The 25,848-nt window shown below is 23.7% G+C and overlaps 1 protein-coding gene across 2 annotated transcripts in view; it reads left to right on the top strand.

Moving 5' to 3' along the window:
* Positions 1-23,919, top strand: part of LOC136975127 (carbonic anhydrase-related protein 10-like) — a 118,807-nt gene extending 94,888 nt beyond the window's left edge. For both annotated transcript variants that reach the window (XM_067270148.1, XM_067270149.1), the window contains 4 exons: positions 3,787-3,921; positions 9,561-9,603; positions 19,740-19,910; positions 22,861-23,919. In XM_067270148.1, the coding sequence (XP_067126249.1) occupies positions 3,787-3,921; positions 9,561-9,603; positions 19,740-19,765 (204 nt within the window). In that variant the 3' untranslated portion in view covers positions 19,766-19,910; positions 22,861-23,919. The remainder of the gene's footprint in view (positions 1-3,786; positions 3,922-9,560; positions 9,604-19,739; positions 19,911-22,860) is intronic.
* Positions 23,920-25,848: the final 1,929 nt, after the last annotated feature.

Raw genomic sequence — 25,848 nt, 5'->3', positions numbered from 1 at the left:
GAACCAAAATTTCGGTTCGTAATCATCATTGAAGAATTCGGAGATTTGGAGTAGATTCTTATCGTTTAACCATTCCATTAATATTCTGAATATCACAGAAATTACTGATAAATTCAATAATAATAAATAGATCTAAATTATTCTTACAAAAGTCATACATTAGAATGTACTGTACGATAATTAAATAAATCAATAACATTAAATTCTCGAATTTATTTCCTTTAAAATTAGAGACTTTGTCAATAATTATACAGTGTCAAAGCAGATGTCAATAGATTGATTAACCTGATACTATTTATACAGTATGCTTTATATAGAATAAATGAGCTCCAGCAAAGAGTAATCCAGACTGTCAAGGTATTAAGTTCTACTAAACATTGTAAATAACATTTGTAACTTTTAATAGACATGAAATATAAATTAGTTTCTAAGGTAAATTTAAGGTTACTTAAGTACATATTCCACCATCCTTAAATAATTTTTAGATAATTTTTTTCGCACTTTATATAATATATTTTAACTGAAAATGTATATTTTGTTCGGAGCAAAATTTATTTAACAGCAAAACTGTCTTTAAAAATTTATACATTTCCTGTAATGTTTCGAAAAAAATATTCTACCAAAGTTATTGCAAAAAAATTCCTTAAAATAATAAATATATTTAAATATTTTTCTTGAAAATTGTATATATTTTTTACATTCCTCCATTATAATATTCGAGGCTTATTTTCCAGGGGTATCCATAAAAAGAATTGATTTCACGGTTCCTTTCATACACACAAGAAAAATATTTTTATCTTTTGCCAAGGATTCTAAATATTTTATCATATATCGTGCTATATATGTGTATTTATTACATGATTTATAAATTATTAGTTACATTTCTTTAATAAAAAAAATTAAAATAAGAATAATTTTACCGATTTCTTTAGATTAAAAATTAAAACGTATAATGGACTGTTAATAAATAGTTGTAAGCAAATGGAGCATTTTTTTCATTAATCACTCGTAATAAAAATTCAGCCTTGTAATTTTAAGAAAGATTTACTAGTTAAAGAACTGTTATTTATACACATCATTACAAACTGCTTTAAATAATTATGTCGCAGCATGAAATGATAATTTTGACTCTATCTTAGCGAGAATTCAGCAATTAACAAGTTCTTTTGACGCTTATATCTACGTCCGATTATTCATCTTGTCACGAAAAACATTAAAGTGCTAATTTCTTCAACCTCCACATAGTTAATTACATCGAATTAGTTCGTTTGTCATTCAACTTCTATTAACTATTCTCTCTATTCGCTGAATCGGATACTTTGAAGAAGAAATATTGCTAAAATTGCGACTGCAAACTAATAATTGAAGCCATTTAAATCTTTAAAATATTCAAATGGTTCTCTTAAAAAAGAGGAACAATTTTAACTTTTAATTTTGAGTTTGCAGTTTCTTTTTTCCCCTTAATAAATACTTTCATTAAATAAGCCAGCAGATGATCTATTTATAACAGTTTTTCAGCGTTAAACTTTAAAGTAATGAATTAACAGAATTTCATAACGATTTCAGTCATTAAACATTAGAAAATTTTGTACTTAGTTTATATTCAATTTAATTAACGGTGATAAAATAATTTCAGAAATAAAATATTTCAGAAATGAAATAAAACAATTTCGTCATTAAACATCTTATCAATAATTTATTTATTATAATGTTTTATTATTACTTGTGTAAAACTAATTAGTTGATAGTAGAACATAATATATATGTACAATTGTTATGTTTGCAACGATTGGATATAAAAAAATAAAATAAATAAGTTTAATAATTACTTTTCATTCATCCATCTCTAGAGTTTTGAAAAGAAAGTATTTAATCAGTTGGAATATTTAATTAACAATAATTATTTAATATCTGAATACAGAGAATAATCAATTATTTAAAACTAAATAATTAAATTTAGATCAAAAGGGATAGATTTTTTCAATTTTTAATTTAAATGTGAAAAGATAAAGAGTAATGGTTTGTTGCCTTACATAGGAAATATATTTAATAAATTAAATCAATGTAAAGCAATTGCATTATGTAAAGTTTCATTATTAAAAGTTTGAATTTTAACTAGTAAAATATAAGAATCTAAACAAAAACATCTGAGATGTATAAAATTTCACCAAATAAAAACTTGGTGTAATTTAGATGACAGTCGAATATTTTTTTTGGTAAAGATAAGCTTGGTTCTTTAAACTGAAATGTAAAAAAACAATAATACAGGTAAGAATCTTGTGGGTATCACTTCAAAGCATCATCAAGCTTATCTTTACCAAAGAAAAACTTCTAAGAAAAAATTTGACTCTCATCTAAATTGTCATATGTTTTAACTTGGCGCAATTTCTTTACATTTCAAATGATTTTGTTTTGATATCAATTGTTTTTGTTAATGATTGCATTATTACATCAGGACACGTTCGGTCGGTGGCGTTTGCTGACCGAACGTTTTCAATACGCCGTTTAATAAAATCGTTATAAAAAAGTTTTAATTGGCATAAATTTGAGCTTTTTATTATTCTGGATAACATTTCGAATAAAAATTATTTGTTTAAGTGTAATTTTATCCTTACAAGCATAAAATTAAGCGATAAAAGTAAAATAGCTTTATGGGTAACTCCGTGAACTTTGACTTATCGATCTGGAAGTTTCGCCGGTACCTCACTAATAACAAGAAACGATTAAGTTTAGAATTTGACCTTTCTAAACCCAGTAGTTTTTTCTCTAGGACCGGATGAAGAAAAGAAAATACAGCTCTTTTGGAGAGTTTTGCACTTTTCGATTGCTTATATTTCAGCAATTTTTTAATAGAAACCTTGAACTTTTGCATACTACCTAAGAAAACAATTATCTTTCAAATGAGTTATTCAAAATTACTTTAGGCGTTTGGAGAATAGAGAAATAGACCACCGAAAACTTCTGACTCCTGTATATATATCTTTCTTATAGTCAATCAGTGACTTTTTACTTCATATTTTATAGAATGTATGCAATATATATAGTTTGAATAAGATAAACAATGTGATTTATTGAGAAAATATTTTAATATAATAATAATTAAATAAGATTTAAGTATCAGTTGAAATTAAATTCCAGAAAACGTTTAGTAAAATATAGAACCTAAATTATAAGTAGAGATTTTCAATAAACTGTTAAGAATCATCTTTAAGGATATTAAAGATTTAAATAAATATATGCTTATTTGTGATCACAAAAAATAAGAAAACTCAAAAAAAATTATTGTTTTTGCTTTAATTAATTAGTTAATTTTTATTAGCTATAAATACATATCAATTTACACCGGAGATCATTAAACTAAGTAATAAATAGAGTGTATTAATTACGATAGGCAAAATGTGTTTTTTAAAATAAAACTAAGTTTATCAAATTTGTATATAGAATTATTTAAAATCGAATAATAATAAATTTTCATTAGAATTTGTATAAAAAATCAAAGAAATAATCCGTAAAAAAACAATCGGTAAAAATAATAAAAATGCTTAAAAGAACGACTTTAAAATATTTTTAAAAAATGAGATGTAAATAAAAGATAACTTTAAATGTATATTTTTATATTTTTCTCCTCATTAAATATATGTAAGAATTTTTAAATACTGTTGCACGATTTCTATATTAACTTTAACATATTAAAGTAAAATTTCGAAGCTGACTAATTTGAATTAATAGGTTTATTTATTAAATTTATTTATTATTACACAATTAACTTATTTATGACGTTTTCAGTTATACGCCTTAAGGAAGCTAATGCAAGGAGATGTTGATTCACCAAAGGCCCCTTTAGGTAATAATTTCCGACCAGTACAACCTGTTCATCATAGAGCCATACGAACCAATATAGAACTTAACATTCGTGAACCGGTAAAAAAATTTTTCTCCTCATTAATTTTCTACAGTATTTTTCTTAAATAATTATTTAACATATTTATATCTTCAATTCTATTCAGTTTAAATTTTCCGTATAAAATTTCGGTGACGATAATGTATATTTTTATTATGTAAGTACAAGTGAAAGAAAACGAGAACAATTCAAAAAATTGCTATAGTTTAATGTTAGAATATGTTCTATATTTATTAGTAATTTTATTAAAAGTATATAAAGTAATGTATTAAAATTCTAGAAAATAATAGAAATATATTAGAATGAAAAAATAATATTTCTCACACAACACTATAAAATAAATTCCAGTAAATTTTGGTATTAAAGACAATTTCTCTGACAACGAAAGAAAATTTATCTGTCTTTATTCTCAGATTATCGCAAGAAATGACATTATTTCAACACTTAAATGAAATTTGGAAGGTTTTATTATTTATAAAGAAAAGAAATAAAATAATAGAAATACCCGAATTTCATTTAAGAAAGAAAAAATAATAATAATGAAGCGCTTCAATGTTTCTGTAACTTTTACGACTTTTTTCCGTTCGAATGCAGTCTAAAAATATTACATTTTTAAAGTCGTACATAATGTTTCTACGTTACAATCTTTACGTTATTATTTTTCTTTTCTTTTTTTCTTACTATTTTCTTTTGCTTTAATATTGGAAGAAAAAAAATTGAACGAAAAATTTCTCGAAAGATTATCAAAATTCAGTAAATGTCCCGAAAAGTAAGTTTATTGACAACATTATTTCTCGTTTACAACCTTAAATAGCCTAACGGACATTATATTATGCACTATAGTAATTCCATATTTCTGTCGATGACAGTAAAATTGCTAAGGCGATAGTAGCAAAGTTATAGTGTTTAAATGCGTGTGCTAATGGAAAACGTGCTGCGTGTGAGCAACCACAAGCACAAATTTCGGAGAAACACACTGCCTTGATGACTTAGTGCCAAGATTTCTAAATAATGTTTATAGACACAAATTCACCTCTTTTGTACAGTTCACTACTTATTGGGTCTATTTCTAAGAAATAAGAGTTTTCTGATGGTTATAACATGACCTATATTTCTCTTGTAAGTTATAATAGAAAACTATTTAGAAGTTTCTTTTCTGATACAGATTATAGTAGAATCGATTGTAGTAGCTGCTTTTTTTATGGAACTTTGTTTCAAAGAAGGGATAATACGAGCTCCATACCTTTATGTTTCCTCTTCGCTGCACTATGAAAATGATATCAAAGCATAACAAAAAAGCATCACCGAAATGGCTTTGTGTAACGTAAGACCATACAAAAGAGACATTGAATAATACAATATTGAATGTATCTATATGCATATTAATATTTAAAAAAGGTCTTCTTTTATAAAAAGAAAGTATACTCTTTTTAATTTTTAGAAATTATAAAAAAAATGTGGAAAATACTTTATGGCTATTATTATTATTATTATTTTCTTCTTTAGTTGGAAGATAAACTTTTATAACCCAGACATAAACCATTTTATCTATAAATCATAGTATTTTCTATAAACCGATATTTTGGTGGCATTTTCTACTAAAATCTAAAATATATCTAATTTTTTTTTAACTTGTTGTCGATTAAATTATAGATATAAAACGTTACAATCGAAAACACTTAAAGAAAATTAAACAAATGATAAATTCGCTTAAAAGGAAACGTAAAGGAACAAAAGGGAAGATAAAATATAAGGAAAATAATATTAAATTTCATTTTTCTTTTATACATGAAGCAGGCTTATTAAATTCAGAATTATAAAACAAGTTTTAAAATATAATCGAAATTATTATGCTTATTTAAAATTTTTATTTAAATAATAAACATATATTTTAATTACAATTTCAATTGAATTTAATTAAAGTAGAAAATATGTAAACTAGAAAGAATTTTAGATGATTATAATTAATATAATACCATATTATATATTTTATTATTATTTTAAATAGAATAAAAGTGTCTACGATGAAAATATTAAGATTGTTAAATAATAAAGTTATTATAACACGTTAGTTGCTCTTAAAACACATTAAGTTTTTTTTTTTTAACTTAAATTTATTATGAGTATTAAATTTGCTTATCCTTAATTAATTACAATTAATTGAATTAATAATGCTCAAATGTTAGAATTAGTTTACTAACAGCAATCTCATTTTTTAAAATTAAAATAAGCCTTTAATTTCATTTGAAGATTTTAATTAAAGTTTTACTTAAAAAGTTATAAATAAGCATGAATTGAATTAGGAATATATGGCAAATACCACAGTTCTTGTGAAGTTTTGTTTTAATTAAAGTGTTCAATTAAGTTTTTTTAATCGTTCTAATCTCTGAAATGAGTATTTTTACATACATCCAGAACTTTAGTCATTCTTTTATTAATTACTGTAGTAACAGAATTCTAATTTATCTCACTGTCAAATAATTATTAAAAAAAAATAATAATAACTATACGATAACTAATCTATGAATATTTTTAAAATGCTTTATTATACTTTACGAAAGAAATTTTCAAGACAAAAATTTATTCGAAGATAAACAAAACTCAATTACCTGCTTTTTTTAATTAAATCATTTTATAATGTAAATAATCTATTAATTAAAAAACAAATATTATTAAATAGTTTTATATTACTAATTAACTGTCATAAAAAGATTTATTTTAATTATTTAAAATTTTGATTTTATATACATTTAATTTAAATGTATATAAAATGTGCTGATTCTGTTTTATAATTTAATTATTTTATTTATTTCTTATTTCGCTGGTTAAAAATATTAAAAATGTAAATGTGACTTGCTTTTCTAAACGATAAATGGTTTATTTTTAAACGTCCTCTTAACAATTTTCTTTTTAAATTATTGTTTAGGTTAAATTCTATTCATTTTAAATTATTGATTTATAAATTTTACATCATATTTTTAGAAGATAAATTATTAAAGTTAAACGACTTCCCGCTCACATGATTTATTTTCTAAAATTACTTTGCTTTTTTTTATTTATTTATTATTCTTTTATAATGAAATCGCGTCATCTATTTTAATTTTCATAAATATTTAAAATTGAATGTGGTAATTTTTATTGACAAACTTCAGAATGTCAATAAAAAAAACAAGCCTTCGATATATTGTATCTTCTAAAAATAATCGAGTTACTTAATCTATATTCTCCTCTTGTATTTTAATAATATTTTCTCAAAACAGTCCACTGATGTTTATACGTTGTTTTACGAGATATTTTTTTTTTAATCATACTCTCTTGAACTATTCGAACGATTAATTTTATATGCTAATAATGCTTTACTCTTATAACCTATATTAAATATTTTCACAAGCACATTTATAATATTCCATAAATATATTTAAAATTAATTTAAATATTTTATTAGATATTAAAAAAAGATATAAATTTATTGAACATTTAATTTAATAAAATATATTGTAGGATTTTTTTACAGATTTATACAATTTTTATTAATTTTATACTTTTAAGAAGAGCCGCGGTATTTTTAATCATCGTCACACAAAGAGCATCATTATGACGAACACTTCTTAAAAAATAACAATTTACTTTTATTTTTTGTTAAAAATTGAACCACGTCAGTGTGTAAAAACTTATTTTATTTAAAAAAAAATAAAGAAAATTGCCGGTAAATTATTATTTTTGTGGGTTATATACGCGCATTAAAAGTGCACTCGATAACTCTTGAATATAAATGGTTGTTATTTTAAAATGATTAAATCATGATTAAATAAATAAAGACCGTAAATTAAATTGTTTTATTGATGCTTTATTGTAAATAAATGAATAAAACGAATAACAAATTTAAATACGTTTAAATTTAACTTTAAAAAGTGATAGTAAAGGTACGCTATATAATAAGAAATATTAATAATTCTAAAGAATTCAAGAAGTTGTTATAAATTCATAGTTGTAAATAAATGAGATATTAAATCCAAATTTTAATACTTGAAATTTAGTAGAGAGATGTCATCAAAAGAATGTGTCGAAGTATAAAAGAATCATGTTTAATCATCCAATGGCAATAACTCTTCGGTTCATCGAACATTTAAAAAAAATAATAATAAAAATAAAAAGAAGCGGCATGTTCATCCTTCAGGCTAAATTCGCCGTGAATAACTAGAAAACTACAGTTCATTTGCATAAGAAAGAACTAGAACTAAAGAATCGTTTCTTCAATATCTCAGTTGCTTCGAGCAATCCTACTAAAGATATTCAACCGGTATTGTTAACAGCAGAATTCGGTAAAGATCTGGAAAATTGAATTTTGCTTTAATGATGAGAATTTATTGAAATGTAAATTAACAGTTATATTTCCCATCTTTATCGAAACGTAAGTTTTTATTTTCTAGAATTTTTAAATAATATGTTCTGGATATAAATGCTTACACCTACATTATATTACTAGGGAGAAATCCCTAAAGTTTATAATAGAATAGCTACTTTGTAAAGCTAATTAAAATTAAAACGGCGAATGGACAATCTTTATTATACTACAAAATATGAAAATTTTACACGTAGTCGTAAATGCAAAGAATAACATTACCAAGTTTTATAATGTATAGTAAAAGGAAAGAAAATTTTGTTTGGTAGCGTATGGGTAAATACTCCCTTTACGATCCTATTCATCAGGTTGTCTTTAAAAAGCTTTAGCACTTACGTAGATTCTAGCAACATGCTCAATCTCGCTGTTAAGCAAAAGAGATTGAAGGATATATCCTCCATTATTCTACTTTGTCTTGTCTTCCAAACATCTACATCTCTACGACTCATTCTTTATCAGCCAAGCTATCTTGACGAATGATATTTTAAGCCAGAGATCATTACTGAAAGAAAAGAACTTGGAACAAAAGATAATATGTTAATAATGTCTCTACTAGGAACCATATAACTTGTTAAATTTAAATACTGTGGCGTGTGATGTCTATTTCCAAAGAGGCACTGAAGGGCTGTAAATATTTAATAATCGAAAATATATTTTCCCACGCTTTAATTTAAAGGTTACAAATCAACAATTTTACTTTATATTGGAATTTTCTACTATATTTTGAAGTGAAGAATTTTTAAATTTTATCATCTTTTGTCTGCGTATGTATGAAATTAAAAAAACAATATAAAAGTAAATTTTTCAATAAAATTTTTCATAAAAACTTGGTTTTAATAAATACGATCACTATTAATGCGCTTACTTGTTAAAAATGCAAAGTAATGCTGTTTATTGCTTTAATACATTATCATCCTTTTTCCAGTTAAACCATTATAAAGTTTAGTTATTTTCATCCCTATAAAAAATAAGTTTTTTTATATCAATTATAAAAATAACTGCAGGAGAAATTATTTTATATAGAGTCTAGACTAATAAATACAATTATTGCTTACAGTATTTATATTAATATTTTATAATAAAATATACTTTAAAGAAAATTGAATTTTGTTGTCGGGATAAAAGTAAATAATATTGAAGCGAAAAAATTGAAAATATTGATATAAAAATCTTATTATGAATAGAAAAGATAATAATTTATAAATATTTTTTGTACATTAGCAAATAGAATATTTTTGACACTGTATTTTCTTTCAGGGAGAAAATTGTCCTTCTATGCATAGAAAAATGTTTTATAAAGGTAAATATTTATTATAAATAATATAAATATGTATTCGAAATTTCAATAACAAGTTATTATTATTATTATTTTTTTATTTAAACAGATATCTAAAAGTAAATAGTTCAGATTTTTTATTTTATTATTTATACATCTACCTAGAAATTGGTATAACAAAAGCGTAATCATACATTGGAAATTTTTTCTTAGTAGTTTATATCAATTTTGCTATCAAATTGTTTTTTTTTCTATAAAAGTATACCAATATCTTAGACTAACATAATACTATAGGGAACAAGAATTTTCAGAATTGATACTACATTGGTAGAAGAAACCAGCAAATAGTGTATACATAGCGTATATCCTATAAGATGTTGGACATATAAGAGAGTTTCCATGCCATACGAATTGAATGACAAGCAGCAGAAAAGACAACATAGACTTTAAAGATGGAATCGAAACCACTTTTCTATATCTGCAGTGAACGCAAAAGAGGGTTAGAAAAAAGAATAAAGTTGTTTCCGGTCACGTGATTTAAAATAAAAATCAACGTTGCAACATGGAAAAGTTTCCCCCCATTTAAACAGTTATTGCTATTTTTCCTTCATCGGTTCGGAACGAGTAAAATTGTTTTTACTAGTTGGAAAGCATACGAAAGGTTTACTAAATTCATATATTATACATTTTACCCTAAAGCATATTTGGTAATTTAAGTTTAATGCTGATATAACTTATATATGGATACAGATACAGTAGTAAGCTTAAAGTAATAAACTTTAAGACAATGCTGTTATTATTTTTATAGTCTATAAATAAATATAACTTATGATAAGTATTAAGATTACTTTATGTGTTATTTGTAATCTTATTTTATTTCTGTTTCAATTACATTAATTATTATTATGTATTAAGAAAAACAATATTTTTTCACGAAAATTTTTTGTTTTATTAAAATACTTTTTTCCAGTAACGTTAATAATGAATGTTATTGAGAAAATAAAGTATTAATAAAATAGGATGTAAAAATTTTTTTTCTAGAAGTCAAAATTGATACAGCAATAAAAATAGAAAATTATTAAGTATAAAAATTTATTTCAGAAAAGATATATATTGAATTTTTTGTGTTTTAAATCTTTTCTTCGTAAAGGACAGTAAAATAAATATCTTCGTTTATCATTCTGAAGAGGAAAAATATTGAAGAAAAGATATATATATATAGTTCTTCGAATGGCTAGAGAAAAATTAAATAATAGTAAAAAAACAATAGAAAATTATGAACGTTTTTTTTATTTATATAATTTTATATTATTAATATTTCATATTCCTGCTGATTAAGTTATCCCTGCTTATATAATATTTTTTCTACACATTAAAAACATTTATTACAATGAAAAAATATAACCTTCGTTAAAGTAAATAGAACTCATTCCGTTTCTAAAAGTGAAGAATAGTAAGATGATATTGGTGTTGTAGGTAGATAAAAGTTAGAAAAGTGATAGTGCGAAGTTTGCGACACATAAAATGACAGGTGTAACTGTTCTCAGGTTAAGTCTACATAATTTTTGGATAGTTAATTTGTATGAAAATTATATAAAAAAGTAAAATAATGCTATAATAAAAAACACTATTAAAGCAATATTTCAATAATCTGTACCATTTTAATTTATTAAATTCTTTTCATATTAAATTTTTTACATACAAACCTATTGTATTTTGAAATTTCAATGCGACATTTTTCACAATATAATTTCACAATAAAGAAATATTGCTTTAAGATAAGTAATTAAATCATTTCTTATCGATTACTAGATTTTGAAGCTGAAAATCATAAGTGATGCGCTTTATTAGCATTAACCAATAAAATGAATTACTTAATAATGTTATATGAATGCTTAAAAATTATGTGAATTTAATTCAAAAAGATTCAAGTTATATTTACATACTTCATTATTAAATGTATATGAAAATAAAGATGCAAATATAAATGGCTTCAAAACAGTGTGCCATAGATCTTACGTTGATGGATAAAAAGAATTTTGACTGAGAAATTTATTATGTATACAAAACTTCGTTTAGAAACTTTAAAGTAATGAAAGTCAGTCCAGTAAAATAATCCAAAAGCCTCTTATGAAACTGATGCATCATATTACCCAATTTTATTTAAATTCGCCTTATTCTTTTGGTTTCAAGAAAATTATACATTTTTAATATATAAGATAGTCAGATAGTATGAAATATCAGAAACAATTTAAATAAACATTCTCAAATAAAGTAAAAATCTATATTTAAGTATACCTAATATATATATATAGGCATATATATATGAACTAGCAATATTTAAGCTATAATTTATACTTGATAGTCTACTCAAACAAAAAATAATCTGTACAAGAGAAAACAAGTTATATATAAATCTAGCAAACTAAATATTAATAATTTTAATCTTATTATTTTTTTCTTTTATAAAACAAACTTCCATATTAATGTTGAAAAATGGGAATTTTACTATACAATTTTTACTTTCAAAGTCTCCTGTTGTTTGTAGATTTACAGCTTCTACTGTGATTATATTGATAGATGTTTCAGCCATCTCAAACTTTTCAATAATAGATTAACACAGATCTACAAATGCATTCAATTTGAAAGCTTAGAAAATTTATCATCAATATTTATTATAACAGGAATATATTCATAGGTATCATTCAAATTTTCCAATATACAATTATATGACAAATAAGACCGAAAATAGATTTATAAAGCAGAAATTAGTATCTCATTTCATCATTAGCATTAATCAAATTGTCATAATCTTTAGATAGCTTTTATTTTTTTATTTAATAGAATAAATATCCCAAATGTGTTAGTTAAAATTTTTCTGCTTATTTAGCAGATATCAAAAATAAGGCTCATTATATTAAATATTGAAACAAAATAATTAATTGTAATTACGATAAAGCTACAGTTATCGAAATAATTCTGTTAATGATTACCGTTAACATTTTTATTTATATATATTTTAATAATATCGTACTGTAATAAGGAGCATGGATAGAAAAAAAATGTTTAGATTTTAATAAATATAGAATTGCAAATTTGAAAATGTGTGTATATCCATGTATTTAATGAATAATCTAATCTAGAAATATTACCTCAATAAATTTTGACTTAATTTCTAAAATAGGCAATTAACTTTGAACCGTTGAAAATAGGGAGAAATTTAAACTATAAAATTCTGTAGTGAAGTCAGTTATGCATAAAACAAATCTATAGAAACGATCGAGAAATTCAAACGAAAAGTACTTAGAAATAATTATGAATTTTTATTTCCTACTCACAACACAATGCCGACACGATTGATGTGTCGCCACCAAATTTACATTCTCCTTCAATTTAATTCTCATTTAGAATAATAATTGTAAATACTGTTCTGCATCACTTATATCTTAGTGAAACGGAGATTGTAAATAATAACTGTCGTTTAGGATATTTTAGTTTCATCCATATTGCACTTCGTCGCACAAGAAAAAAGTACAACATACGACACTATTATTTTCTTGCTCACTGAAACAGCGCATTGCGATACGTTAGTTGCGCCAATGTTATACTTGTCGCAGAAGATAAAATACGCCATTTCTCCACAGTTTTTGTCCTTAGATTTGAAACGAGAGCATAAAATACTTTTCTTCTACAACATTTTTAATTTGAATTTTCTAGCTTTAGTTATTACAAACTGTTACCAGCTTGACTTTCAAAAATTAAATTAAATTAATATGGATAATCATTATCGGATTAGGCTCTATTGATTTACAGTAATATATAGACAAACTCATATTTATACAGCTGTTTTTCTTAACATGATGGCTTCAAATAAATTTTTGATATAATTCTATAAATGCTAGTTTATATTACACAAAAATAAAATTGTAGATTATACGTGGGTTTATTTTTATCAATATTTATTTTCATTTTATTATTTATTAAAACAAAAATATAATTTAAACAGTTTCGTCCTTACCACCGTAACCGAGTTGCTACACGACCGGCAGTAGATACTAAATTCAATTATTTTTATTTTTTTATAATAGTTTTTCTAGTATTTCAATTTGTAAAGGGAACTGTAATAAATGTAAAATCATTTATTACGGAGTGCCCCACATGTGAATTGCTTTTATGAAGCCATTTTTACAATTTTTTCATTCAATTCAATTTATTCTTGTATTTTTTTTAATATTTTTTCCTTTTTACGTATTACTTATTGTTAAAATTTTCATTATTTTTTTATCAATCGAATTAAATCCCAAATAAATTTATTGTTTAAGGCTACTTTTTAGAATGCTTCTTGATTTTTAAATCGTTAAACATAATATCCTTATGTACTTTTTATTATTGATATCAAAATTTAACTATTTTCTATGCTGAAATAATAGGGGATGATTTTATTATATTATAGTTTAAAACAAAGTCTGATTTTTTTATTATTATAGATCATTGAAAGCTTAGTATTTTTTTCAATATCTAGAGCGGGGGTGGGGAATCTGTGGCCTTAAGGCCACATTCGGCATCGAACACGGCCTGATAAAATATAAAATGGTAAAATTCATGGCAGTAAAATTAAACGTATTTATTATGAAAATATGTATTCGGTCCATTTTCTCAATAAAGATATACTTCTAAGTACAATTTATATGTATTATTGATGCATATATACAAAATGCATAAATTTATTCAACTTGCAATATGCGGTCTTTCGAGTTTCTTCTGAAATTGGATGTTGTCTTTCGATTAATCGTCCCTCACCCTTTGGCGTAGAGAATAATAAATTAAGTATTAAGTAATTTAATAAATAAAACAAAAATCTTATAGTTTTATTATTTAATAATATTAAATTAGGTTATAATCTTGTTTTAATGCAAACATGTAAAATAATTTAATTTTTACACATATAATATTACTAAAAAATTAAAATTTTTATTAGTTTATTTATTTATTTCTTATAAACGATATACAGGACCAGATCTAACAATAAATCCGTGTCTTATAACATTAACATTTAACATTTTAACATTATTTGTAAATATATAAAACTTGACTGCAGAATGCATTCATATTATAATTTAAACTGTTTTCTTAAGGTCATTCTACTTTATTTTTTTCGAAAGAAAGTAATTTTAAATTTAAATATCTGTAGATTTATCAATCATCTTTCATTATTAAAGACATGAAGTAGTTTACATTATTAAATTTTGTAATTTAAATTAACTTGTATGTTTGACTTTACTTAATGTTTCATTAGAATGAATTGAATAAAAAAAATTCTTATCGAAGAATTGACAAATTGATTATATCAAAGTGTTCAAACAACAATGATTTTACTCTGAAAAGTTATTTTAAAATGTATTTGAGGAAAAATAATAACAATTTTGTTTTCTTTTACATCATAAAAATTGGATAAAGAATGAATGTTTAAAATTTTTAAATTTATAAATGTTGTAGACTTTTATATATTGTATAAATAGATTTTATATTTATAAAGTATTTACATACATACAATAATATTTACACATTTAACATTTTCTTTAAAACTCCTTCAAAACTTTAAAATTAAGGAAACACTTCATAATTCAAATTATTATAATATTTTCTTTTATTTTTATGTGAAAATCTCATTAAAATTTGTTATATAAATTTGTATTTTTATTTTCAAAATAACTCTTTAAAAAGAAAACACAACTCGTTTAAATTTAATATATTTTATATATTAAATAAAACTATATGTTATATAACATGTATCTATATATATATATTATAAATAAAATTTTTCATACATACATGAAAAAATCTTATCTACAAAATTCATACAATTTCTGATATTTTAAAATTTAAAATGACGTTAAAGTCACTATTCAATACAGTTTTGTGAATCTTATTATAAAATAATAAGCTTACTACGAGTATACTCCTACTATGATGCCTTTTATAAATCAAAATATTTTAATTGATTATTTATTATTATTATTATTCGAGTTTGTTTAGCAAGCGTTTTCCTTTAACTAAATATAATAAAAAACCAGGATAAATTCACAAGTTAGCGTTTTGAAATAAGGTGACTGTCATAGTGGTTATAAGACTATGATTAATTATAAATATACAAATTTCTATTCTTTACTATTTCGTTAATATTACATTATTGTGCTATAAAAATGACTAAAAAATATATTAATTTTTTTCATATTACACGCGAATCTCTAAATAAAATGAATAAATGTCTGCAAGAAATATTTTATCATCAAAAGTTACATATAAAAATCATTAAATTCATCTGAATATATGCAATTGTCGCAATTTTTACTCGTATATATCGAATAATTAGATACAGTTTTTATAACATCAATTTTATTTATGTAATTAATACTAGAATTATTTTATTTTTTACAATTATTTGTATTTAATTTTTAGTTCAAGAATACAGTTTTAATTATAGTCTGAGAATATATCTTTATTTAAATCTTGCTCTGATATAAGTATTTATATCTTCCTCTTACATTGAGGTGTGTATTATTTAATGAATGGTTAACTAATTGGAACGTTCCTGCTTTAAAAACAGGTATACCAAAATACCAAACAACACACAATAGCAGTTTACCTTATAAACAAACTAAATAGAGACTTTGAACTTAAAGTATCTCAAATACAAATAATTTTATTTATAGATATTAAATGAAACATTCAAGAGGCCCCGTATTACTCAGTACTTCAAATGTCCAAATAATATAGTTAGCCACTGAAAATACACGCTAAAATCTGAACAATGAGATACAGTATACACTTTCGATGTTAAAGTATAGTTCATAGGCCTATATAGAATTAATCTATTATTTTAAATATTATATATTTTTATGTTTCTTGATTATTTTGATAAATAATAAGTTTGCTAATTTCTAATTTACTATCTTAAATATATTTTTTGAAAACTGTGATACAAAAAATTTGATTATATTATCGTTCGAAAAGCATTACATTATCTAAAAAGTTACCTGAAAACGAGCAATTATTTATTGTGGCATCGTTACAATGCCGGGCTGTATTTTTTAAATCATATTTTTAATTTATTTAATTTAAAATATATTCTCTTCGCCTGAAATTAGTAGTGACTTGCCCCTGTAAATCATACTTTTTCGTTAGCAGTGGAGTCGTGCCGGTCATCTATTTTACTCCTTCCAGGGGAAACTTTTTGAATTGAAATAACGTGACTTCTGATTTGCATCGGAAGTTTGTATATAGTTAATTTCCTTTCCCTAAGCTTTCTATATCTGGTCTTGAATTTCATTTATCTAACATTGTTCTCGAGATTAAGGAAAGACAACAGACGAACGACAGGTGGAGAGCATATATTTTAAATTAAATAGATTTAAAATATAATTGAAAATTGCAGCCCTGCATTGTGACGATGTCACAATAAATAATTTCTCGTGTTTTTTTCCGGCTTTTATGTAGAGTTTTTTATGCTGTGAATTTTCAAAGCCATGTTACAATAAGGCATAGCATCTTGTTTCTTCAACTAAGAATCACAAAGTGTTAATACCATGAAATAAGAATATACATGAAGTTATTCAAAAATCTCAAATAATCCAATGCAATAAAAACAGATTTCTTTCCTCTAAACATTAAAGTATGTATTTCAGAAAAATATTTTTCAAAAAATGAAGGAAAAGTTTCATAAATGGATGTTGTTAGAAAATAAATCTAACAAATTTTAAAGTTCTATATGTAACATTATTTTTGTGGATATGCTTTAATGCAACTGATTTTTTATGATAGGCCTATATATGACAATTTACAATCTACCTCTTTTCGAATCAAATTAATAAAAAAACTTTAAATACATTTTACTCTTCAGCTTTCTTTTAGTGAAAACTTTAGTCCTTAATAGTGCTTGTATTGTGAATAATACGCCTTACGACTTAAACTTTCCTTTGGTTTTCATGTATCCCTTTACTTATAATATGCATTCAAAATTTGTTTAGATTAAAATATATAATAAAAACAATTTAACTCTAAGATGTTAGATCTATTTCAGGCAGAAAAGTTTAAGCCTTTTATTACTTTTATCAAACTTTTCATCAGCTGTATGTCGTCAGGCGTTTGTTCTTTCCTTTTCTATTTCTTCTCTCCTCTGCTTCTTGCTTCCAATCTTCTATTTTAAGGTCTTTGGGTCTTAGAAATCGCATAATGCGGAATTGGGTCAAGAATTCTATTTCAGGTCTGTTTTAATTGGACGTTACAAAAATCGTTTGTATTTCTCAATTCCCTAACATCTCTAGAGATAAAAGTTACTTTGTTTTATATAAATCATAAAGTTTAGTTTAAAACTAAGTCAATATTAGAAAATTTTGAAAAAAGTTTGTCATAAAATAATTTGAAATTAAAATCATTGGTGGTTCTTATTTTGTCGCAACGGTATATGTCAAATGTTAGGCCTATGTAGATTAAAATTCCTCAACTGTTTAAACGTGTAGTTATAATGTAAAAAAATTAATAATTAGCAAATAATAAAAGATAAGTGCCATAAAGTACTGTACATAAATTATATAAATATTAGCAAGGATGTGAAACACTATTTCAAAGATAAAGGACTTTATTTGTTATCATGCTATTTATTCCTCATTTTTTCTTTATCAAGCTGTTATTTTAAACAAAATTATGTCAAACTAACTTTTAATTTTTATAAAATAAAATAAGTTTATCATCATTAGGTTAAGATTAGCGTATAAATGTTTACATAATATTAAAGATACGTAAACTATACACGTAGTCTATATAAATTTCCATTCATTTAATTAATTTTTTAAAATAAACGTATAAAATAAATCTTACTTTAAATATTTTTCAGTTTTCTGAAGTAATTCTTATATTTTTAAAAGATAAATAAATTATAATTTCTTTTTTGTAAATAAATAGGCGACAATTTATATTAATCTTAAATGATTAACATTTGAATAGAGCTTTAAATCATTTAAAAATTTAGTTGTTTCAGTAAAATTGTTATTTATAACGCAAATATATATATGTATATATAAATATAAAATATTTGGATTATTAATGTTGTAACTTGGAAAAATTTACCAAAAAAAATCTCAAGGAATGCATATAATATTTTATTAAAAACTCTAGAACATATTTAAACAAGATGAAAGCAACAATATGAAAATAAATTTTCCTTTGGAATGAATCTTTAAAGTAAAATGATAGTCTACAGTAAAAAATAAGAAATAAAATAAAACTACTTCCCGACTTTATGAAGTTTTGTAATGAGTAAGAATTTTTGCAATTTCTAAATATTTTATATTATATTTAAAATGTATATTAATAAATAATGAATATGAATATTTATCAAAATATTTGTTAAATTTACAAAAATTCTTCGAACAAAATGATGATTAAAACAATGAAAATTATTTTATTATTCGTATTATATGTTTTTTTTAGTGAGCTATGTATGGTTTAATTATTAAATTTCATAAAATATTAAAATATTTTATGAAGTAATGGCAAGTATAATATTAAATATCAAAATATTTGAAAAATAATCTGAAAAATATTAATAAAATTCGATAATATGATGTATAATATAAAATTAAAAAGTTTATTAAAGTTTTAATGATGTATTAAATATTAAGTGTAATTTAATTGCATTTAATAACTTGTTTGCTATTATAGATAAATTTAATAAAATAATTAGACAATATTCAGAATTATTGCATTACTGTTTATATTGATAGATCTACACAAGGGTAAGTTTACGAAACAATCAAATAGTTGTTCTGATAAATTATAAACACATTAATTTCATAATAATGAATATTAATTACAATCTATCAATTGGAAATCGATGGGTAAAAAATAACTAACATTCTAAACAGGGAAACATTATTTGACTTCAATAGAATCGAATTTACTGCTATTTTTACGGTAGGATTAAACTTTCTTCTATTGAGCATTGTATATTCTTCTATTAAAAATGTTTGATATTTTTTACAGATATTCACAAATATTTAAAAAAATAATATTATTAATTTCAATTATTTGTATCGTAGGCTAAGTAATTATGCATGTAAGAAAAGGATTATAAATAGTTACTTTACAATTATTATTTTTAGCAAATACTTCAAACCGTCGTCTTTGACTGCAAGAGTTGCCTATATTTCATGGTTTTCAGTGCCTTCGATTGGGCATTGTACGTTCCAACGGCACAACCTCTTCAGTTCAGTTAGAGATTGTACTGTATTCGTCTTCCCTGCCAGCATTTGCCAGACATAACTCTCATCAAGGTAAATTACTAATTACGAAATTGCAAAAACACTACTTCGGCAGATAAATTATATTAACTTTTTAATCAATTTTAACAAGACTTAAATTCTAAACATAACGTTAAGACTATATTAGCTCGTCCGATATACACACATTCTGTGTGCGTATATATACAATTATATTTAGTATATTTTCATTATTTTCCTCTTTTAGAATAATTACATCAATAGTTTATTTATTTTTATCCTAAGGTATTAATTTTGCAAATAGAAACGTGAATATTAAATTAATAAAATATAATGCTTAGTGTATGATAATGTCTCTTTGGTATTTTTTGAACATTACTCATCACTCCCTAGAGGTCTTGAAAAGTTATAAAATTTAATAACTGGACCATTATTTTTTGTATAATTATTTTTTATAGATGTATATTCAAATATATTTTATATTATTAATTTATATATGTTTTAATTCCTTTTGAATTTTTCTTATTAAAATATTTTTTAAAAATTATAATAAAAACGATAATTATTATTACAAAAAAATTATAATTTTCTTAAAATAAATAAATAAATATATATATATTTTTATAGAATATGATTATCTTTCTAGCCAGTTCAATATTAAACCTGTTAATTTGTAACTTATATAATTAGTCCCACTAAAAATTCTGATAAGAAAATTACCGTATGAATATTAATTTAATTTAGGTTAAATTTTATACAGTTATTAAATCGAGACGGTAATAACATTAGATTTTTTAATACTTTTATTAAAGTCTACAGAACTATTAATGCAATAGAAAACTACTCAGCTATAGTAGCTGTTACATATTAATGTATTCACTAATTATCGAAAGATAAATATCTGCAATGCTACTGTCTAGTATATCAGATATTACTTTAACTTAATTGCGAAAATGAAAAAAAAAAGACAGAAAATTGCTAACCAATGCCATCAATTTTGTAAATAAATACAGTATAAGGAACTTTCTTTGAAAGATTTATCTTTAAAAAAAGTGTTAAATCAAAATAACAGTCGGGGATTTGAACAGTATTTGAACATTAAAAACAATAAAGTTTATAAAAAATTGGAAGTGTAAAAAATATCGAATCAAAGAAAAAGCTGAGAGATAGATGTTCCAATAGGGAACTTTAACTGTGTCTCCTTTTTCTAACAATAGATAGCACTTGGGATACTAAAGAGGAACGTGAAAAAAGCAGAATATATCACCCTTGGGGTCTACACTAGTGTGAACTGTAACTCTATTGGTAGACGAAATGCAGCCGTCTGAATTCAACAAAATAAGCAACTTTCCATCAAACAAACAGTTTTATTGATATAGTATTTTTAAAACTACACCATATTAATTTTTATTTTAATATTTTAATAATAGAATATATTACAAAATAATATTTAAAAAAATTTTCTGATAGAGGTAACAAGAATTCAATAAATTATAAACAAAATAATATTCATACATTAAACACTAATAATTTTATTTTATATTATTTTTAAGCTGTATTAAATTGCAAGATATTTTGATTTATTAATGAATGCTGTTTTTTATTTTAAAGCTGGCAATATAAATATATTTTATTTTCTATGTTAAATGATTAGAAAAAAAAAATATCTTGAAAAATATTTAAAATAATCGAAATAATATATTTTAAATGTAATTTTATTTTTTTTTTAAATATATGTAAAAATACCGCAGTTGCTAATTTTTACCATCTTCTATTATTTATGAAGAAAGTTACTAGTGCTTTAACCATAAAATTGAATAAAGAGTAATATTATTTGATAGAAAGTACTTAAAATACAATACTTATTAAAATTTCAGGTGAAATGTCTTCAAATATTTATAATAAAAGTGAATTACGATAAATATAGATAAGCTATTTCATATAGAAAACTCGAAAGTATCATAAATTCTAAAAAAGAGTTTAAAGTGACGTTTTTAAAATTTTAAGGAAATGATTTAGAACTTTCAAAAAAGGAAAAAAAATCATCACCGAAAATATTACCGATATTTGGAACTTCAAAAAGAATGCAGAAGCAAAATCTTAAAAGGAAAAATTTGTGTCGAAGAATGACGTCATTGCGCTTAAGTTGGTCACGTAATAAAACCGCAAAAAACTACTCTCTTGGAATACTAAAATATTTTTGGTATAAGGAGCAGTTTGTTTGTAGAGTTTAAATTTTTTTTAACTCTTTGGATAGAGTTTTAGCGACGAATACCGAAAAATCTGAAACGCCAGTTGGTTTATTCATAATTGCAAGTAATAAAAGTTTTTATAGCACTACCAGAGAATGCAGTAAGTTACATACATGTTATAAATATTACACGTTTTATATTTTTACATTTTATACACTCGCATTAACATTTGGAACGTCTTACATTTAATATTTTAATCTTTTTTTTATATATATAAAATTAATTTAAATGAACCTTTTCAAGAAGTATCATTTAATTTTTTTTTTTTTTTTAATCGAGTTTCATATTCGCGATTGTAAAATTTTATCTTAAACTTAAAACACTAAAAATAATGATAATAATAGAGAAAAATTAAGATGTGTTATAACATTTATTTATTATTATATTTAATTTATCTGAAGATTTTAACAATTATTGCATAAATTAAATCTAGTTACATATATTTGCAATTAATATTACCATAAATTTTGGAAGGGTTAACAAGACACTGTATTTTGTTATATTTCAATTTATATTATAGGCTAGAAAATATTGATTTATAGATCAAACATTTAAATTTTTATGTAAGGACTAAAGTTAACTAATATTCAGAAAAGTGCAAGGTTGAGACACTATGCCAACGCACGTATACTGAGTTTTCATATGCTCAACTTAAAAAAATATTTGGAGTACTTTTACTTTTTTTGTTTAACACTTACGTATCCTTTATACCAATAACTTAATTTATAATTTATATATATTTTTTATTCCAGTGACGTCAGAAAGTCACATGACACGCATGAAGAAGGAATCCAAGTAATGCCTCGCCATGTTGGAAATGTATCCTCGGCGCTGATGTATGTGGCTTTGCTACCTTCCTCGTCTAATTGCTTTGTGTCAGCTGGTGTCGTCACAAGAATTATCTTTCCATTGATCATCATAGAAGGACTACTTTGTTTAAATAAGAGTTAAGTTCATATTATATGTTGAATTTGATTGATGTTTATTTTTATTGAAATCTAAGAGCATCTTTGTTTGATGATGATTCTTTTGTAACAAGGGTTAAAGTGAAATGATTTCTACCAAAGGAAGCCAAGACAGATTTTTAAGCGTTATTTCTTTTATATAAAATGTTACACGAGTGAAAAGTTTCTTATTAAGAAAAACTCTTTAAAAAAACCAGATTTTAACAATTACTCTCACCGTCAATCATTGTTTATTGTTTAAAAATCAGCAGGGATTAAGAGTGGTACAAAAATACTCAAAGTACTTTAAGATATTGTGACGTAAGGAATGTCGTCCAATCAGAATACAGTATTACATTTATCTTATGAAGGAAGAGCCACATCAGGATGTTATATATTGAGACATTCAGGAATTCATCCATTCTTGAGGCTTACACATATCCATAAGAAGCACAGGTTTTGTAGTATAAGAAAAGAACTTACGTAGTATTTGATATATATATATATATCTTAAGATGAATCATATCAGCTATATGCTTCCAAATGATCCAGTACATAGTATACTAAATGCCTACTTCCACTTTCGTATAAATCATTGTTAATCAGGATATGCTGTAACTGTATTCGGGATACTGGTATTCAAAACGAATTTGTGTTAATATGCATATCGAAATTTTATGGTGAAAAGTTACAAAACGAAATAAGCATTGCATACTTGAGAGTTATAACATTTAAATACATATCCGATTCATTTAATTTATAGAATTATAAAATAAAGTAAACGCGTTTACAAAAAGAAGAACGAACGTCTCGACGATGATTTTAGAAAATATAAATGTTATAAAGATTAATAAAAAACACATAAAATTTATCTTAATGAAAATTTAATCGTACCGTGTAGTAAATAAAAAGGTTTATGAGAGCTTTTTCATGATTCTGATAAATAATCCTTGCCTGTCTCCCATCAAAACTATTCAAATTAATTAGAAATTATAAAATAGTTTTAAAAAATGCTAATTAAATTATTTACTTACAAATTTAATTAATATCATTATAATTAAGTTTCAAAATAATTTTTAATTTTCTGAGACAAAAACTTGATTGAAACGTTACGAAAAAATGAGATAAAAACAAGAGAATAAGACAAAATAATATCAAGATTTCAAGATAATAGTTCTTTTATAGAGAAACTTTTTAAAAACTTTGTTATTAGAAAGTTGTTTGGTCCTTTCCTACAATCACTTTAGATGATTGAAAGTAATAATTAAAAGACTTTCTATCAATCGTTATACTCAGTACTGAATTATTTCTATGAGATACTATCTTGAAGTGATGTGTTAATAATCAGCAAAAATTATATCACTGAACTATCCGAAACTACTCATTCCTCCATTGAAAACTTAAAGAGTGGGATACATAGAGAAGATTAAAAAAGAATACTTCAACAACCGAGTGCTTTTCTCCTTTCGATTATCCTTTGAAGTAAGACCGATATTGAATTTGGAAAACGGTTTAGACGTTTTTTATTTAGTAGAAATTGTAAAAAACACGTAGATAATTTTTGATTTCTGATATTTCCACACCGGGAAAAAGAACTTAAGTGTGTATATTATATTACTGTAATTGTAGTGTTATCTTGCTACCGATTATGTACTCACTTCCCGGTCTTAGGGAATATTTGAAGAATAAAATAAACGTATTTTCTGATAAAAAACAATTAAGTATCGTATATCTTTATTTAATGAAATTTACAATAGCGGTTATAGACTGCTATACACGATATACATATAATACAGTAATTATATATATAGTACGCTTTAATCTAAGTTATATACATTATATAAATCCTACATATTATATATATGCAATTAATTATACTCTTATCTAGATTTATACGATTTAATTAATAATAAATTTATTGCATTGTAAAAAGACTGAACATTAAATTTACCATTATAAGTTTATTTTGATTTATTATTAAAAAAATTAATCTAATAATTGCAATATTCAAACAGTTACTTAATATTGTAGGAAATTAAAAATATTATTTGTTAAAATTATAAATTAGTATTTTAAAATAATTATTCCATGTATTTACAAAAAATTCATGTTAATGTAACTAACTCAAGTTGTCTTCTGTCTACATATATACACATATTATTAAAGTAGATTATGGTAGATTAGCGTGCGAAAGTCAATATTCATTTTTCATAAAAATTTTTATAAGTTTAATGAAATATGATTCTTTATTTTTGTTAGATATATAAATATTTATAAATTATATATTTTTCAGACGCGAAATATATTCAGTTAATGCATTTTAGCGCAATCTTTTATTTTTTTATAACCTATAAATTTTATAAAAAAGAAGAAAAAAAATCTAAAAATTGCAAAGAATTATTAATAGGATCAGTAGAAGAGCAACAACAATACTAACATTCATTCTTTTCCGGGTTAAGACTGTAGACAAATTCCCTCTGTCATCAGGTTACCTTTAAGAAAGACAAGAAATCCGGGAGAATCAAACAACAAAACAGACCGCACAGAGCACAATCCGGACGTTGCCCCAAGGGAGAAAACAACGAATCGGATTTACGAAAATCTGCCATCGTTCGTAGTGGAAACGACCATTGAAATAAAAAAAGATGGTGTGAAATCACAGTGCGGTCAATCCTCCTATCACTAAGCATCTTTTATCAGTAAGGTCACGTCAAATCTTTAAGTCTTCCTCCATCAACTTACAATAGAGATCGACTATTCCGTTCTCCGATCTCCTAAAGTCAAAATCCAGTCCTT

This window comes from Centruroides vittatus, unplaced genomic scaffold (assembly GCF_030686945.1).
Source record: "Centruroides vittatus isolate TY-2023 unplaced genomic scaffold, ASM3068694v2 contig_364, whole genome shotgun sequence".
In the NCBI taxonomy this organism is placed as follows: domain Eukaryota; kingdom Metazoa; phylum Arthropoda; class Arachnida; order Scorpiones; family Buthidae; genus Centruroides; species Centruroides vittatus.
The sequence above is the reverse complement of the archived record's forward strand: the minus strand, read 5'-3'. Positions and strand labels throughout refer to the sequence as shown.